The following is a 17,241-nucleotide window of genomic DNA, read 5'->3' as shown; positions in this document are numbered from 1 at the left end:
AACTCCATCCCTCTTTCCTTCTCCTTCCGCTGAACTAGCCATTACTAATCCTGACACAAAGGTGCTTACTGCTGTGTGGCAGATTTGGGAACAGTGATGTAAGGCAATATTTACATCGCAACCAGACTCCCAGGAACTGAGGGAGGCAGAGTGTTGACTGCGTTGCCATTGGAGTGGCAGGTAGCCCAGAAAGAGTCACAACTACTAGAAAACTGTGCAAAACTGAACTTGTTTTTCAGCAACACAACTGAAACCATAAGACCTCAGAATATGGTTTTAGAAGGAAATGTCCGTGTTTAAATGCATGTAGCTGTGTAAAGCTGTTCATAGGTGAAAATAAGTACATAAGCTTAAGGAACTTTATACTGAACTGTAACGGCCAGAGACTTATCCGTATAACCTTCTTGAGCCCGTCAGTTCAGCTGGTTCAGACGACCCCTCAACAACTACCAAAGGTGAGCTACTAAATCCTCACCAATATGAAGTGGCTTTGTATAGACGTGCCTTAGGAGGTTTGTGTGTACACCGACATGTGCATTTTTCTATACAGCAACCATTTATCAGAAGGGGCGTGATGAATGTCTTCCAGTGCAAAGAGGGAAATAGAAACAGAGACCCTATCCAACTCTTTCACTCAATAGAAAGGAGTATACAATACATCCCTCTGTGTGCTGAGGACAGAGCTCCACTTCGACCTACAGTACCTTACCCAAGGAAAAAAAAACACTACAAAAGAAAAAGAAGGAAGAGGCCTGTTTTCATTTAGAGCGCTCCCCAATGTGACAGCCACAATGGAAAGAGTATGGCTTTAGAGTGCTGTAGCCTATAGGTAACAGCCAGACTGGCAGTGATCCTGGTGACGGTTGTCTCGTTACTTGTCTTCATTTCTTAGTTTGATTTGCGGTGTCAAGCTGTCACAGGATAGACTGGCGTCGCAGCACTCCCTCTCTCTCTGTGCTCTCCCTCAGTTTTTTTGTCTGTCTCCTTCTACTCTGTGCCTGTCGCACTCCTCCTGGTTACTTTCTATTCCCACTCTATTTCTTGCTGTCTCTCACCATGTTTTCAGACTGGACACCACTGACTACCCCCTGCTCCTCCACCTCCTCCACTTGCTAGCCCTCATTCTCTGCCCGTTACCTCTCTTCATTTCTCTCTCCATGTTCCTATGTTCTCCTTTTCCTCTCTGGCAGAGGAAGTTGGACCAGTCTGGTCCTAATGAACCCCTGCAGGCTCCCAAAACCCCCACTCTGATTTCCTTAAGTGACTCTGGCAGGGTCTTAAAGGAGCCCTTGGTTGCTCCAAGACGCATTCAATAAAAATGTCAGATGAAAAGATTAGAAACTCCTTTTTACTCCATCTTTGATTCCGTTCAGTATCAGTATGTAGCCCAAATATCGCTTGCTCAAACGACAGGATGAGCATATCGGTGTGTAATTTTTCACAAGGCAGTTTTGTCCTCATCTGATTGTACAATTAAATACACAAAGATCAAAGAGTGAGCTGTGAAACAGAAAAAATAGTACAAGTAAAGCTGGGAAAATGCAACCAGCAAATTCTACATGGATTATATAATTTGATTTAATTTATTAATTCTCTGTAAAATTCTCTGTACTTTCTGGTTTGGACACAGGGACACAAGTGTCCAAAGACAGTTAAATAATGGCCAAACAACAACAATAAAACTATCACTAAGAAAGTCATAGGATGTTCTGTGCGCTTACACAGAGTAAATTCAATCTCAGCTTTTAAAAAAAATAAAAGTAAAATAAAAATACAATGATTATATGACTCACTCAGAAAGTTAGTACCTATGACTTCTGTGCCTCACTGACTCTAATAATATAGCAACGGTGCTGGATCAACAACAATCAGTTGCATTATTTCCACAACAAATTGCTTCCCAATATTTATTCCTCATCTGGAATACTCTCTAAAACAAGTACAAGGGCTGCTCAATATTAATCGGTGCTGAAAAACAACCTCTTTTTATAATTCCTGGCAAAGTGTAAACAACCACTGCTTTGACAATCCTCCCATTTTGCTCCGCACACTCAAGGGTATCGGCACAGTTCAACCTCTGTCAGAACGGAGTGTTTGTTGCCACACAATGGTGGAATGAGAAAGGGAGGCAGAGAGGGAGAGAAAAGCAGAGCATGAGTAGCAGAGCGACAGAAAGACAGACAGCTGGCCGCCCTGTTAAGTCGCTCTCTTGTTTCAGCCGTCTTATCAATCACTGTTTTGTTCTTTTTGTGGCGTTTTACGAGGCCCACTCGGACACAGGGTAACTCTAGCTGAGCATGCTTTGCTGCTGGTAAAGGTCCTGGGAGTGAGCGGGCCAATGCTTAGCTTAGCCAGCAGTCAGCCTGACCTCCCTCAGTGGCTGACTGGCAGGCAGGGTTCAGGGAGTGTTGCTTTTTGAAGAGATACAGAGATACAATCAGACACAGCCACAAAAAGTAAAAGGTGCTCAGAAAAGGTATAAGTGGACATAGCCAAGCGGCCACACACAAACACACGCATGTAATTCTCACCAAAAGCGGCTTCAAACAGGAATAAATCAGCAACACATACCCCGAGGTCCAAAGCTGTCTGTCATAAAGATGCAATAAAAGTCTTCCTTTCAAGTCTCTCGCATGCCCAACCACACACACTGCAGTTCCATATGTCACTCATAAACATGCAATTCATAACTTCCCCCTCAATCACATGCATACACACAAACACACACTAGTCACTTATACTGCCTGATGATAAATGACTAAATGTTGGGGTATGTTTTCAACTGCCCCACATACAAAGCCTGTGCGCTCCTAATTTGATACTTATTCCATGAAATAGTCATGTTGGGGGACAATGGATGTGGATAGAGACAGACAGTCCCATATATCATTGTAATTATTCTTTAATAAACCTCTTATAAGTCAGAGAGCGGCTGACAGGTCACTACTGCCACCTAGGGTTCACAAGTGGAAAGACACCCCCTCAAAGGTATAGAGTGATATCCATGTACGTTTAAACCAGAATAAATCCCACTAAGTGCCACAGATTAATCAAAGGCAAAAGGAGAATGGAAGGTGGAAGGGGGCAAGAGAGACTCTGAAAGATAATTGAGAATATCAAACTGTATGTATTCTCCTCTATCATTTTTCACTTTAGGAAATTCAAACATAAAAGGATGAAAATTATTAGGAGAGCACAGGTAGCAAGTAAATTCCTCCTTAATCACCCTGAATACACAATAATGTTTGACTCGGCTGTTCTAGGGGTAAGGAAACACTTCCTGAGGAAATATGTGAAAGGCGGGATAACCACTAAATCCCTCTTCTAAAACTCTTGGAAAGCAGCTACGGTTTCACTGCCTCCACTTTTATGAAAAGCTGGAAGAACATAACATTTCCATCTTATTCTCTGCAGATGAAATAGAATTTAAACTGAAAGTTTAAATACACGTGAGCCACTATTTATTCCACACAAGAAATGAACAGCACTTCCAGCAGTCGTGAGGTATTCGCAGTGTGTGTCTGTGTGTGTGTGCGAGGAAATGAAGGAGTGAAAACTATCCATACGTTTCTTTCTATGTGTATTTGTGTGTCATGGCATCTGTTTACAGCTGTAAGTGCAGATTACTTCCCGCAAACACTCCCCCAACAAAAACACACACCGACACTTCCACTCGAAAGAAAGGGAAGTCTGGATCATGTTGGCTCTGAGGGATGGACAGGCAAACCAAACTCATCTTGAAACAATCGGGGGACAGGGAAAGAGGGGAAAGTTGCAGGAAGAGGTTAGGGGAGGGAGAGGGGAGTGGTGAGGAGTCGCCGCCCTTAGGGGAGCAGTCCAGCTGCAGTTTGTTGGTCTGTTGTAATGCCCATTCAGACACACACAAACACTGTGAGACATAAACAAACTCGTGCCACAGTTGATCTAACCATGCCTGCCTCATTAGCTGCCAATCACTCTGCACAGCCGTCCTACAGGGGACGAGGAGAAAGTTGCTATCAGAATACGAGCTCCAGTGTGTGATGGTATACCGAACAATGAAATGTAAAACACAGTGAAAGTTGTTATTGTGTTGCTTTGTAAAATCGTCTGTTTTAAGCAGTATACCTCCCCGTCCCTGTCTCTGGCTGGACAAAGAGTAGACAGATCAGAATGGACAGCCACACGCATAAACAACCACAAACACACACACAGACACACACCACAGAGGACTATTCTCACACATCCAGACAGGGAGCAGACGTATTTACACAAGAACCCAGAAACAACCTCATGATGTGAGCTTATCATGCATACAAACACTAACACACACTGACACCACACAAATAAAATTAACATTCACACATGCAAACTCACATTCATTTATACACAAACATGTGCACCCGTGCACACTGACCGTAGCCCTAACAAGCAGGCCAACCAGCCTTTAAGCTTCCTGAACCAGGAAGGTTTCTAATTATTCGTTCTTACTACAAACACTTGTTTCTTCTTATTTAGAGTTGACCAGCTGGAGGTTTTTTATGTTCCATGAGGGGAAACAACTTAAAAAAAATGAAGTGAGCCAGAGCCTATAATGAGGCTGGGCCTCAGTCCACTGGTCCTTGTGTTGGGGTCCATGGGTACCCATCAGGACCTAATGAGAACAATAAATTATGCTCTTTGTCGGATTCTGTTTCAAATATAGGAGGTTGAGAACAGTTTTTGTGTGTGTATTCCTCTTATCCTCTCCTATCACTAAGCAAATCTTAAATAATATATATATTTTTTTTCATTTTCCTCACTAAATCTGACACTATTTGTCACGCCGGCTTAAAGCACATGGGCCGCGGATAAGGACAGAGGGTTTTGGGGGGTGCAGGAGTGTTAATGCTGTCCCACTGCTATAAATTGCCACTGAGTAAATGCACTCCTCACGCTGGATTCTGAGATGCACGCTTTTCTATGTGACCCACATCCCAATTCTAAGACACCACTACGTGCTTGCAGAATTTATGAGTAAAACCTGTGCCATGAGGCGGTTACTGTGCTAAACTGAATATATGTGCATTGATTAGGTTCCCTCGTTTTTCTTTATTTTGCTTCACAAAGAAAATGCTCAATGAACCATTCAAAGCAAATGCTTTGGCCCTGACAATACAAAACTACACTCAAAGCACACACCGCGTTTGAATGTGTACTTACATATGCGCGTGTGTCTGCGTGAAGTGAAGATCACGGCTCAATGAAACGCCTTTCCTATACGAGACACAGATGCTGTCTGGGCTGGTTTAATGAAAGTGAACGTCTCGGGTTACACCATTTGAACGCGCATGTGTGCGCGCCCATGTAGTGCTGATGTTTCGAATGTCAATAGGAGGTAAAACTTGTGTTGAAAACTCGGCTGAATTAAGATAAGGATCACACAAAAGCCTGTCTCTCTCTTTTTTACCGTCTCTTCTCCCCTTTCTATACTGGCTTTGAGCACAATGAGCCTGTTTGATGCCTCGTCTGGTCTGAGAACTCTCGCCGTCTCTGTTTTCACCCCTGTGACAAGCTATTTAGCAGGTGTGTGGTGGTCTGTGGGTTGTTTCTCTTGAGTATCTGTATTCGTTATCAGTATATTTGCAATGATTTCTCTTTGTGCTTGCCTGCTTACAAAGAGCTGGTGTATTGTATCTTGCCCAAAGGTTTTCTTGCAATGGCAAGATAGCAGCGAATGTGTCCCCTAATCACAAGAGTTTGAAGTTACACTAGTTTGAATGCCTTAACGCCTTACCCAAAAAAAAAAAAAAAAACGACGGTTATATTCTGGAGGTCTAATTGGAGGATGTGAAAGGCAGTCGTGTTTCTTTTCCCTCCCAATCCTCTCACATACACAGAAAAAACAGCTGACAAAAATGCAAATGCATAGGACACGACTAACATCATTTGACAGTTTCTTATATGTGATACCATCTACCTTTCAGGTATCCGACCGACTTTGAGTCTACACAGGTTGAACTTTCATTTCCTGGCTGCGAGTTTGCATGTCCAACAACCAGCTTTGACGTTTTAAAGAGTAAGAGAAGACATTGTCGGAACAGCAGTCTGGGTAAAGCCCCACCGAGGCATGGCACGTGTAATTCACAGTGACACCAATAAGGAAACCTGAGCATTGGAGTCCACAAATTCAAACCAAACCTGTGAGGCCTGGATCTTGTTTCAATCCCTGACACAGTTTTTACAGTTTTTTACCCTGGGGTAGAATAATAAAATGAAAATAAAAAATGGTGAAATGGGGTGAAATACCTTCAGTTTATCACAAAATGTTGCAAAGTGATTTGCTGAAAAAAATTAATTTAGACCCGTGGTCTTGCCATGGGGTAACGTTTGTGGCAACCAACCTTTGGGCCTGGCGGCGCGTTGAGTCCCTGCTGATTAGAAATGAACGTCAACAGGATAAAAAGTGGTAATAAAGTTATTTTCAGGGTTGACAAAGTACGCAGTGAGGATTTGAGAAGGGGTCTCTATGCTTGCAACCATCCCTTGACTAATCAGTTGAATTTAGGAAATAAATGATTGTTGCTGTAAATGTTGCGTGAAAGAGAGGCAGGGTTGTGTATGGGTGTGTGTGTGTCTGTGTGTGTGTGTGTGCGTGGGATGTTAATTGATGGGAGTTATAGAGAACTGCTAGGAGCACAGGGGGGATCATTACTGCTGGAGTGGAACAACTGCATTCACGGCTGTTTGCTATGTCGCGCGCACACACACCCAGCCACACACACACAGTGCTCACCTACTGTCACGGTGCACCAGCAGTCAAAAGGAACACCATCGTCTTGCTCTCTCTCGTACCTTTTTGTCTTACACTACAACTGCTCAGGAGTCGGGTAAAGTAATAAAAACACCATAATTCCACAATGACTAAAAACACCAACCAAAGATGAAATGTCACTTTCTTTCTCCAATTCTGAGACTTTAGGAAATCACAGAATTTTATTTTGGGTTGGCATGATGGAGAAAAACAAACAATTATCCCCTAGGCATTTCCCATCCTTGAGTCAATTTGTTGGAAGGGGGCGGGGGTGAAGCCACTTTGGGTTAAAGGATTTAGGTCACACTTTAACCGACTGGCTGACATCAGAGCAGTGAAAAAGAAATCCTGGAGTGGACTTTGAACTCGAATCCATCTCCTAAATGACTGACACATGAGAGGATGACGGCGAGAGAATGAGGGGCGAGTCTCTTTCTAGTCAACCCGCTATCCTGACCTATATTTTCATACCTTTCGTGTGTCCCTTTGACTTGTCTTATGTGCTGCTGTATACCCATGCATTTCTATTTATATATGTGGGGGTGTATGAATGCACACATGCATGTAATTGTGTGCGGATGGCAATGGCTGTGTGTGTTCCTTTTGTTTTACAGTCTCTCCTTGTGTACGGAGGCGGATAAACACATACTTGAGACAACGTGGGTGATTGTGTGTAAGCAAAATCAGAGTGTGTTTATGCTTTCCATCAGTGTCTGGTAACATCTTTCTCTCCTGCTCACGCCACATTAGTTCAGTTTCAGAGCTGCTGTCACCTAGGTAGTAGTAAGTCTGTAAGTTATGAACAGTTTGTTTTGTAATATTTAAAAATACTATTTGATTTGACTATGATTGTGGAAAAATTGGAAAGATTTTTTTCTTATTTAAATTGTTATTTAATTTAAACATGATAAATTATCCAATGTCAGAAAACTTAAAACTGCAAATGCAGGTTTTGCTAGGAACAGCAAAGGACAAGCTGAGAAATCACACACATAACCACACACACACACACACCGAGCTGTACCTCCAATAGCCAGGGTTTGAGTTTGCGGTCCAGAATGATGTCAAAGCCAAGGACCTCAAAGCAGACGCTGTCGCTCCCTGGTGGCTGGCCAGGGCGACACATGCGGTAGGCGTGCAGCACGTGGGGCTCAGCCACAATTAGCGTTTTCACCACCAGCTCCTGCCAGGACACAAACACAAAGAGAGAGAGGGAATTACTAAACAGAGCAGACAAAGAAAAGACACTTGTACTTTTTTATTAAGTGAGTTTCAGTTATTCTAAAAAAAAAAGCAATCAGCTGCAGGTATTCTAAAATTTTCACATTGTCATTGAAGAAAATTTAAGGCACTTGGTGACAGAACTGACAATAGAGCAATCGTGATACATGGTAGATACATACTAATCTACACACATGCTCTGCAGTGGTGGGGATATATTGTTGGTTAGTTCAAAAGCTGAAACCTTTTGAATTTCTCTCACACAAAGACATTCACCAGTGTTGGTGGTTGTCCATCTGTGTTGCTAGTGGCACCCAACCTATGAGCATGTGTGTGTTTGCATGTTTGCTTGCTGGCAGCTACCTGCCTGCCTACTCCCACTGTACAACTGTGGTAAACATGCTCACTCTGACACACACACACACACACACACACACACACACACACTTTGCACAAAGCTTCACCAGTCAAGCCCCCTCACAGTGCTGCTAGCCTTCAGTTTGCCCAGTCCAGTCTGACTGCTGGGTGCAGGAGAGGGGTAATGTTGTCTGGCCCTGGCCTGATAAGGCAGCACCCCCTCCTCTCTTTTCGATCTGTCTGTCGCTCACGCCTCCATCCATATGTCAGTCCATCCACCCATCTTACCCACAGGCTTCCCAGCACAAACACCTGGTACTGCTACCGCGATTTGTGCCTGAAGTCCCTAGTACTGCCTGGTGTGTGTGTGTGTGTGTGTATCCTTTGTCCCTACCTACATTAACTCCCTCCTTATCCTGAGCCCCCAGTACTGGCCAAGGCCGAGCACCTTATGTGTGTACATATGTGCCTGCATAGGTCCTTATGCTGTGAGTTAATATGGTTTTATAAGCCTCTTTGATTTTTTATATGTTTTATTTCCTTCTTCTGCATGAATATGAATGTTGGTTTCAGTACTTTGTCCATGAATGTATAATTAATTTATTTCACATTTGTTTTAGTAGACCTGAATATGTGTTGTTCAGTTTATAGAACCATATCTCTGAAAATGCATCTAAACTACAGGCAGGATTAAATAATTAAAATGTTGAGGAAAATAAAAAAATAATGAATATAAACCAAAATCATGGAGAAAATATAAATAGTTATTATTTTTTTATTTTTTATGTTCACCCACAAAATCAAAAGGCCTTTTCAGAAAAGGCAGATGCAGATTTTTATTTTCTTCTGTGTTTGTGTGTATTCAAATGCAAAATCCATAACTGGCCCATTTGTAGTCAGACACTGCTCTCAAAAATTATGTTTGCTGTTCAAACCCTGGCCCCGCACAGCACATCAATAATATCCCAATATGAAAGAGATGTCACTTTTTCATAATATATACATGATATTCATAAATCTTACAGACAGTCTTTTGGCAAACAAACTTTCTGACCCTCTGACCGAGACGATTGGCAGAAAGAGTCAGGGCAGAATACGAGGCCTGAACGGGAACCAAATGTAAGAGGTGAAAAGATGAAAAGAGAAGGAAAGGGAGAAAGTGAGCAGAGAGCAGGGAGCATAAATACAGAGTTGAAACAAAGCAGAGCGTGAGAGTGCGAATGGACAGCTCTAACACCAAAGTGGTGCAACTTCTGAAGGAAACACAGAGAAAAAAATGGTGAGAGAGCAAGAGAAGAGGAGGATAAGGACAGTCTGGATGAGTCAGAGGGTGACACTAGTATGTCACTCGGGGACAAGAAAGATGAGAGAGAAATAAAACTAAGCGAAGAAAAGTAAGAGGGATAGAGAAATAGAAATTTTAGTGCCTTCAAAAAACGGAACATGTGGACGACCTATGCAAGATGAATGTACCAGGAGAATAAAGCAGAGGAAATGTTACCTATCTGCAAACAGGGGCAACATGAACATTAAGAAAAGAAAAAGCTGATGAAGAGAAGAAATAAGGGCTTGCCTTGAGTAGAAGATAATAACCAATGGGATTTCATTTTGAATTAGAGTGCCGGTAGGAACGAAGGCAGACAATAATAGAACAAGTACTGAGGGATTAGACCACACAATGTAAATGACAATGGACAGAGGGAAAATGAGTTGTGGTCAAGAACATTAAAAAAAATATATGTCAAACAGAAAAGAACGTGAACAGAACTGGGATTAAAGAAATGGGCTCATGATGGGTGTGCATGGACATAAGTAAAAAAGAAAGGAAAAAATGAATTGGGTACAGGATGTTGAAGAATTTTCCAAACAATGATGAAAGAAAATGAACAAGGTTAAGGTTTTTGGATGAGCTGAGAGAAGGACCAGATAGGGAGAGCTCGCTCTCCAGGAATGCTGTTTTCACTGAGCTCTTCCTGGAATTAAACAAGCTCACTGAATCAGTGTCATAACAAATCATATCAAACCTAGGCTGGTCCACTTGTGCGCCCTTTGGAACATGTCATGATCAGTATAAATGACCGTACACTTACAGATTACATGTGCGGATGTATTCACGTGCGAGCATTTGTGCAGTGATTTGTTATCATACTGGACATCCTGGCTTTTGTGGAAACACACATCCAACACAAGACACATGTACTATGTTGCTGTATATGCGATTGCGTGTGTTTCGGTGGACTACCCACGTACAGAGACGTCTCCCCAGAACTTGGTTACGTCGTAGTCATTGGTGCGGAGGAACTCCGTGAACCAGCTGATGGACCTCTTGCTGCCTTTGTCCACTGTCTCGTCTCGCTCAAAGTTTTCATTGTGTTTGTTGACAGAGTAGTTGGTCAGATGCATGTAGAGCTGGCTCTGTGTAGACAAAAAGGAATCAGGAAGGCCTTTGTTCATTAGACATCTCTGATATAGGAACACATATCTGACACTAGAAAGACCTAAATGATTCAGTTTAAAGGCAGGCGTGCTCTTTCCATTTTTTACTGAAAATACAGCACAACTATTAATAATCTGTCCAGATGTGACTTCTGAATCAAATGTTCACTGTGTCAAACAAGTACATTTATTTGTATTAGCTCCGGGAAATAAAATCTATGCATGTACCATCTTATTTCATAGCAACAGCAAATCATATTGGTTAAGTTTTGTTTGACGGTGCATAAAATCCTTCTTTTTTCCTTTGAATTCTTATACATTCTGAGCTGACGAAGAAATTAAGCTCTTTTCACCAGCGTAATTGCCCAGTACAACAATCTAACATCAATCTAGTAGTAAGTTACCATATAACTGAGGCAGGAGGACAGCGTCAGTACAACAGTAAACACACTGAAAATAGGGCTTAACAGCTGAGCTGAACTAATGCTTCTTCTCATAACTGATTCATCTGCCAAGTATTTTCTCAGTTCGTTTGCAGAAAAGTTGTCTCTTAATAAAACGTCAGCAATGTTAGATCTTCCAGTGACTTGCTTTGTCTGTTTTTATCACAGTTATCACAACAATTCATTTTCTATACTTCACCTAATAAATTACTTTACTAATCATTGGAGCTCTAAATGAAATAACTGCAATATTATTGACTTTAAACAGCTACCTGTGATGGTACTCTTTGGTGCATTATTTGTCAGTGATAATAATCATCACACTAACCATCCTCACGGGTGCTTTTTTGCTACAAAGCACATACCCACAATGTACAGTATTTTCGCCAATGAAAATACTGTACATTGTGGATTACAAAAAAAGAATAAAGGAAAAAGCAAAATATCACAATGTAGTCCCTTGACGAACAAGATATTGGTGGAAGACCTGGGGAAAAAAAGAATCACTGTGGGATTGAGGAATTACCCAAGTATAAAAAATATATATTTTTACGGGCTGCTCTTTTGGAAACAAGTGATAATTAGTCAACAGCAGAACAGACAATCACAGATCACCAAATCTAAAGCATTGCATGATAAGAAGAGATGGAGCCATGGTGCCACATAGTTCCCACAGTACAGGGCTTAAATGCGTCATTGATGGCTGACTAAGTAGCCATTGTATAACCCCTGTTGTATTCCTCCCTTTAAACACCATCCTTCATATCTGAAGACAATACATCCTTGTCCTTAGCCTACAAGGTAATAACACTGTGACCGCAGGCCACTCCTACCCCTGATGGCTGTCTGGGAGCCACTCTCTGTGGGATTGAACATCCATCTCCATGGCATGACTCACTCCATCATGTGTCACAGACTGAGTAAAACAATACACACTTGTGTAACGGGAGGGGCCAGGCATGTCTATGTGTGTGTGTTCCTATTTTAGATAAGCATCATGCTTGAAGGGAAGCTGTGTCTGTACGTGCGTACATCCCATCATCAGCAACAGACTGTGCTTCAGCAGGGGCAGAACCTCAAGGCAAATATGAGCGGCTTGATATCACAGGAGACATGTGGTGTGTGGACATTTATGCTCAGCTGTGTGTATACAGTATGTCAGCAACTTCCATGCATGTGTGCATATGTGTGTTGTCTGCATTTGTCCCATGTTTGTGTGTCTAATTTGATTATGTTGAGTCACATAAGCTGTGCTTCTGGCTCATGGGAGTGCATGATTAATATTTTGTTCTTTGAATGTACTTGTGTTATCTGTCAATACTGCATTTCTGGCTGGCTACACTGTGGGTGGTGTGAGAAGTTGTTAATATAAATATACAACTGGCTTTGTCCACAAAAGTACAACTTATCAGAAACATACTATAGCCTAGCTTTGAAATATTTTACACAAATAAAGGCTCACCAGGTTGGCCTCACTGGGTGCATGGTACTTCTCTGTGCCCATGCGAACCAGGCCGTCGTTGTAGAGGAAAATGCGAAGCGGGTCGCAGGACGTGACGAGGATGTAGATGCGCAGGTCAAACTTGTAGCCCTCCATCAGAAAGGGCTTGTCCAGGTACTCCTGAACGATAAAGTGCTCCTGGGCTGGCAGCTTCTCACAGTTACGGATAAGCGAGATCCTGGATCGACAGAAACTTTATTAATCCTCGGGGGAAAATGATGGTGTCGTCTGCAGCATTATAAAATATGGCATACTAAAGACAAAAAAGATAATTAAAAAATGATAGATGGGAGCTTAGCAGACACTATGACTAAGACTGATGACATTGGCACTGTCTTATATACATGATGAAGCAAAATAATAAAAATAAAAAAGCAAACAGGATGCCACAGTATTTCTGGCGTGCTACTCAGGTGATACTTTCAATCCTAAAATTAACTTTACCCATCAGTTTTTTTAAAATAAGTGGATACTATCCTTAATCTACACAATGAGATGCAGTCAGCAGAAGAAGATATCTCCTGACCATGTAAAATAATGATTCTAACATTTATGTTAAAGATATGTAGGGCTGAAAAATATATGTAAGTCTATATGTAGTCTAAACTGAATAGTATGAGCCGCTTGGCTCTGAAGGGGAATCCAACGTTCTAAAAATGTTTGTTATGCTGTTCATCTAAATAGAAACTACACAAAACAGACAGGCACAACACAAATGATGGTTTGTCTGAACCATAAGCATCTGGAGAACGTGATTTTCTGAAGCCAAACTCAACTGAATGGCACAGTGCATCAAACGCTTTGGCAGGGTCTTTTAACTGTGCGTAGGTTAATAGGAGCAGACATTGTGCCCCGTTTCAAACTCCACTCGAATTCATTTGCTTTGGTCTCATGTCACTGGCACTCAGGTCTTATAGGAGGCAGACCACTGCTAGCTCCACTCAAGAATGAGTTGTGTTAGTTTGTGTGCATCCATGTTGATGTGCAAGGGAAAAGTGGCAATGTTTTTAAAACTGTGTTTCCAGAAGTGTGTGTCTGTCTGCATGTGTGTGGTGTAAGTACGTGGGCAAGGAGGGCGAGGGGTCATTCTTAAACAATCTTCCACTATGCACAAGCAACGCGGCTGACCTATATCACCATCACTCATAGTTAAAGCAGACTTGGGCTAAATTAGTTACATGCATAGCCTGGAAGGCTCCATTATAAGCATGCAAGCTCCCACACCACACACACAAATACGATACTTGGTCAGGATGTAAAGGCTTGATTGTTCAAACATATAGTCAAAGGTACTGGGATATTGTGGCACCAAGCTACCCAAGGGCAAACATTATTCTGGCTTCTGTAATCACAGCCAGAACATACAGCGTCCTGGGAACAGTACAGTATGTGTTGTTTAACCAGATAATAAACCTGCTCAGTTAGCTCTAATGAAGCAAAATATTGTTGACAATTTTTAAAGGAGGGCTTAATTATCAAAAATCCAAGAGGGGAAATGTAAAGTTAGGTTGAGATCAGTGTTATGATAAAATAAGTTCTTATTTCAGCATTTATCCCTTGACGGGTTCAGTAAAACCTAATTGTTTTTGTTATTTTGGTTTTATCAATCAACGCTTGCTCCTGCCAGCTAAGAGACTGCGGTGTTATAGATGAGCACTTCACTGGCCTGCTTATCACAGTACTTGAACAAAAAAGAGCTTGGAGGAGGTGTTCGGAGCCTGACCGACGATGTAAGTGGTGCTCCTAACAGGCGGACAGCAAGCTGAATGATGAGGACAGGGTTAACAGTGTTGGTTAGTAGAGTAGAAGTAGCTGAGGAGAAGACGACGTGATTGATGAGCTGGGGTGTCAGATAATCAGAGCCCACTCTCCCCTGCCTATTTAATTTGGCACTGGAGGGGATCTCGCCTTTTTAAGCTCTGCATGCGCTTTTATTTTGTTTCCCTTATAACAAGCTGCGCTTCAGACACAAACAATAACTTCATTTAGTTGGTCGACGGAAAAATAAATTACAGGGGGTAGATATAACTTAATTTCCTGCCGCGTCACACCATGCAAAAAAAAAAGGAGAGAAAAATCTAATCTTGTGAGCTGCCTGCCGTTGAGTGGTCGAGCTAAACTCATCATCTTTCATATTCTTAATGTATTGCAATAATTCAGCCTTTGCTGCCTTTTATTCTTTAATAAATAAGGGCTTAGTGCAGCATGGAGTTATAAGTAATGCTCACATTATACCAGAAAGGACAAATTCAAAGAGAATTAGAGGGAGAGGTGAGCCACACTGAGCTATTTGTACTTCAATATCCCCACCTATTGGTGCCAGAGATGAAGGCAGCCCACAAAATATTTCTTCATACACACACCTCAGGGATCAGATTTTTAAAGAACAAGAAGTCAAAAAGAATACTTAATAAATACTTTGCAATCTGAGCAAATTAAACACATTCTGAAGAGCTTGAGAGAGATATGTGTACAAACTATTTGTTTTCAGAAGGACACATATATTAGGTGAAGATAATGTCTTTTAGTTGATATTTTAACTTATGAAACAGACTTTTTTGCCAATGAGCCAAACACACTTGAAACTTTGAACTTGAAACCACTTAACCTTTTCACTCTATTTCAATTTTTTATATGCCCTTGAGCTTCACACTAGTCAAATCAAGGCTGACAAGAATTTTGTTCTGAGTGCCAAATACGCTGGTTTGACTCATACATAGAATATTGGAAACAGTTACAGAGACTCTTTAAGAGACAACTTAGTCCCTCCACAGCACTATAACAGCAATGGGTAGCACCTTCAGCAGCCGACTGCCTCATCAGCACTGTCTGAAGGAGCGTTACCGCAGGTTCTCCCTTCCTGCTGCTGTGAGCCTGTACAACCAAGCCTACTGTTGTATTTAATTTTCTGTTTCTGTATATTTAATGTTTACTTTTTCCTTTTCTTATGTGCACTGTCCTTAACCATATGCTGGCGTAACACTGCAAACATCCCCCACTGTGGGAAAAATTAAAGGATTACCACATCTTATCTTATCCTAGCCAGTTTTATGATGGAAAGACTGAGCATCCCAAATGTCCCAGGAGCTTCCTAATTTCCAGCAGCTCCCCTTGGGAAAAACAGATAATCCCTTGAGGGTGTTGTGACTCTCCCCCATGACCCCCCCCTCTGTCAATGGGACCTGAAACACCTCCAAAATCATACTACGTAGTCCTTTGTCACTTAAAATAACACTGCCCTGATCACCCACATTGATAACATTCAATTTTCTTGACAACGCTTAAGTTGATTTAACTCAGTGGTCATTACAGAGTGCTGCCTTCACAGTCATTTGAGTGGCTCATACACTTCGCTTGTCCTGTGAAGGGTCGGGGGGGGGGGGGGGGGGGGGGGGGTCAATCCCAGAGGTTGCGTACACCCTGGAGAGGCGGGGTACACACTGGACAGGGTCTTTCTGCTGACCTAACACAGACAACCATTCACACTCACATGCACACCTACGGACAATTTAGAATCACCAGTTAACCTAACTAGCACGTCTCTGGTCGGTTAGAAGAACTTGCAGTACCCGGAGAGAAACCACGCAGACACCCTGACTGCTTTGACTATGCAAGTGTACTAATAAAAAAGCCAGAAAAACTGGGTTTGATATCTCCATGGTTTCAACTCTCAGACAGCCAAAAAACGTACGATAAAAATGTGACATCAACCTGAGATACACTCTCCACCCATGGGACTGCAACTATGAAATATGTATTCAGGTACCACAGCCAGCTCATCTTTTGATAAAGAGATGCAATTGAGAGACAGAAGCCCCTGCAGCGGCCATCTTTGTCCATTTTCTAGTCAGACTGGTCTCTGCTGATGGTGCCTCATAAAGGAATCCAATAATCACATGCAGAGACCTTCAGGGAAGGAGCTACAGTAACTGCCAAGGACCATGTGTGTGTATGTGTGTGTATGTCCTCCTATGGCAGCGATAACCTCTGATTTATGGAGAGTGTGACCATCGAGGACAATGAAGCCCACAATGAGATTCACCACACCCTCTCAGCTCAGACACTCAATCTGGTCCCAGCCAAAACGCTATTTCCATAGACACCCATGTCAGGGTCAGAAAACCTCTTACTGCCTTGTTTTGTTGTGCTTATCCCCTATTTGATCTGCTGCTAATTTCCTCTCTCACTCACTCACTTATCTTCAGTTACTCTCTCTGCCTCTTTCTTGGCCTGGCTCCCTCTGTCAGTCTTATAGTCAATGTGTATAGATTACGCTGAGACACGTGCTAGCCTCTGACCTACCCATGACCCATGGCTCCGTTGGCAGGTTTGACAATAAAGGTCTTCTGCTTGCGTTTCCTGCGCAGCTCTTTAACGTAGTTCTGGAACTGAGTGTACTCGGCTGGGAAGATCCAGGTTTTGGGTATGAAGCTGTACTCTTGAGGCTGGCACTTGATCATTCTGTAAAGACAAATACAGTGGGTGTTTGGAAGTAAGGTGACTGTAATTTT

The 17,241-nt window shown here is 42.2% G+C and overlaps 1 protein-coding gene across 1 annotated transcript in view; it reads right to left on the bottom strand.

Annotated features, from left to right (window-relative positions):
* ttll7 (tubulin tyrosine ligase-like family, member 7) overlaps positions 1-17,241 on the bottom strand; it is a gene marked incomplete at both ends in the record, with an annotated part of 54,835 nt that overhangs the window by 33,000 nt on the left and 4,594 nt on the right. Inside the window, 4 exons of the mRNA XM_084548314.1 lie at positions 7,797-7,955; positions 10,601-10,765; positions 12,692-12,908; positions 17,033-17,191. Of these exons, the coding sequence (XP_084404440.1) occupies positions 7,797-7,955; positions 10,601-10,765; positions 12,692-12,908; positions 17,033-17,191 (700 nt within the window). The remainder of the gene's footprint in view (positions 1-7,796; positions 7,956-10,600; positions 10,766-12,691; positions 12,909-17,032; positions 17,192-17,241) is intronic.

Source organism: Chelon labrosus (assembly GCF_963514085.1).
Source record: "Chelon labrosus genome assembly, chromosome: 7".
Taxonomy (NCBI): domain Eukaryota; kingdom Metazoa; phylum Chordata; class Actinopteri; order Mugiliformes; family Mugilidae; genus Chelon; species Chelon labrosus.
This window is presented reverse-complemented; position numbering and strand designations above follow the sequence as displayed.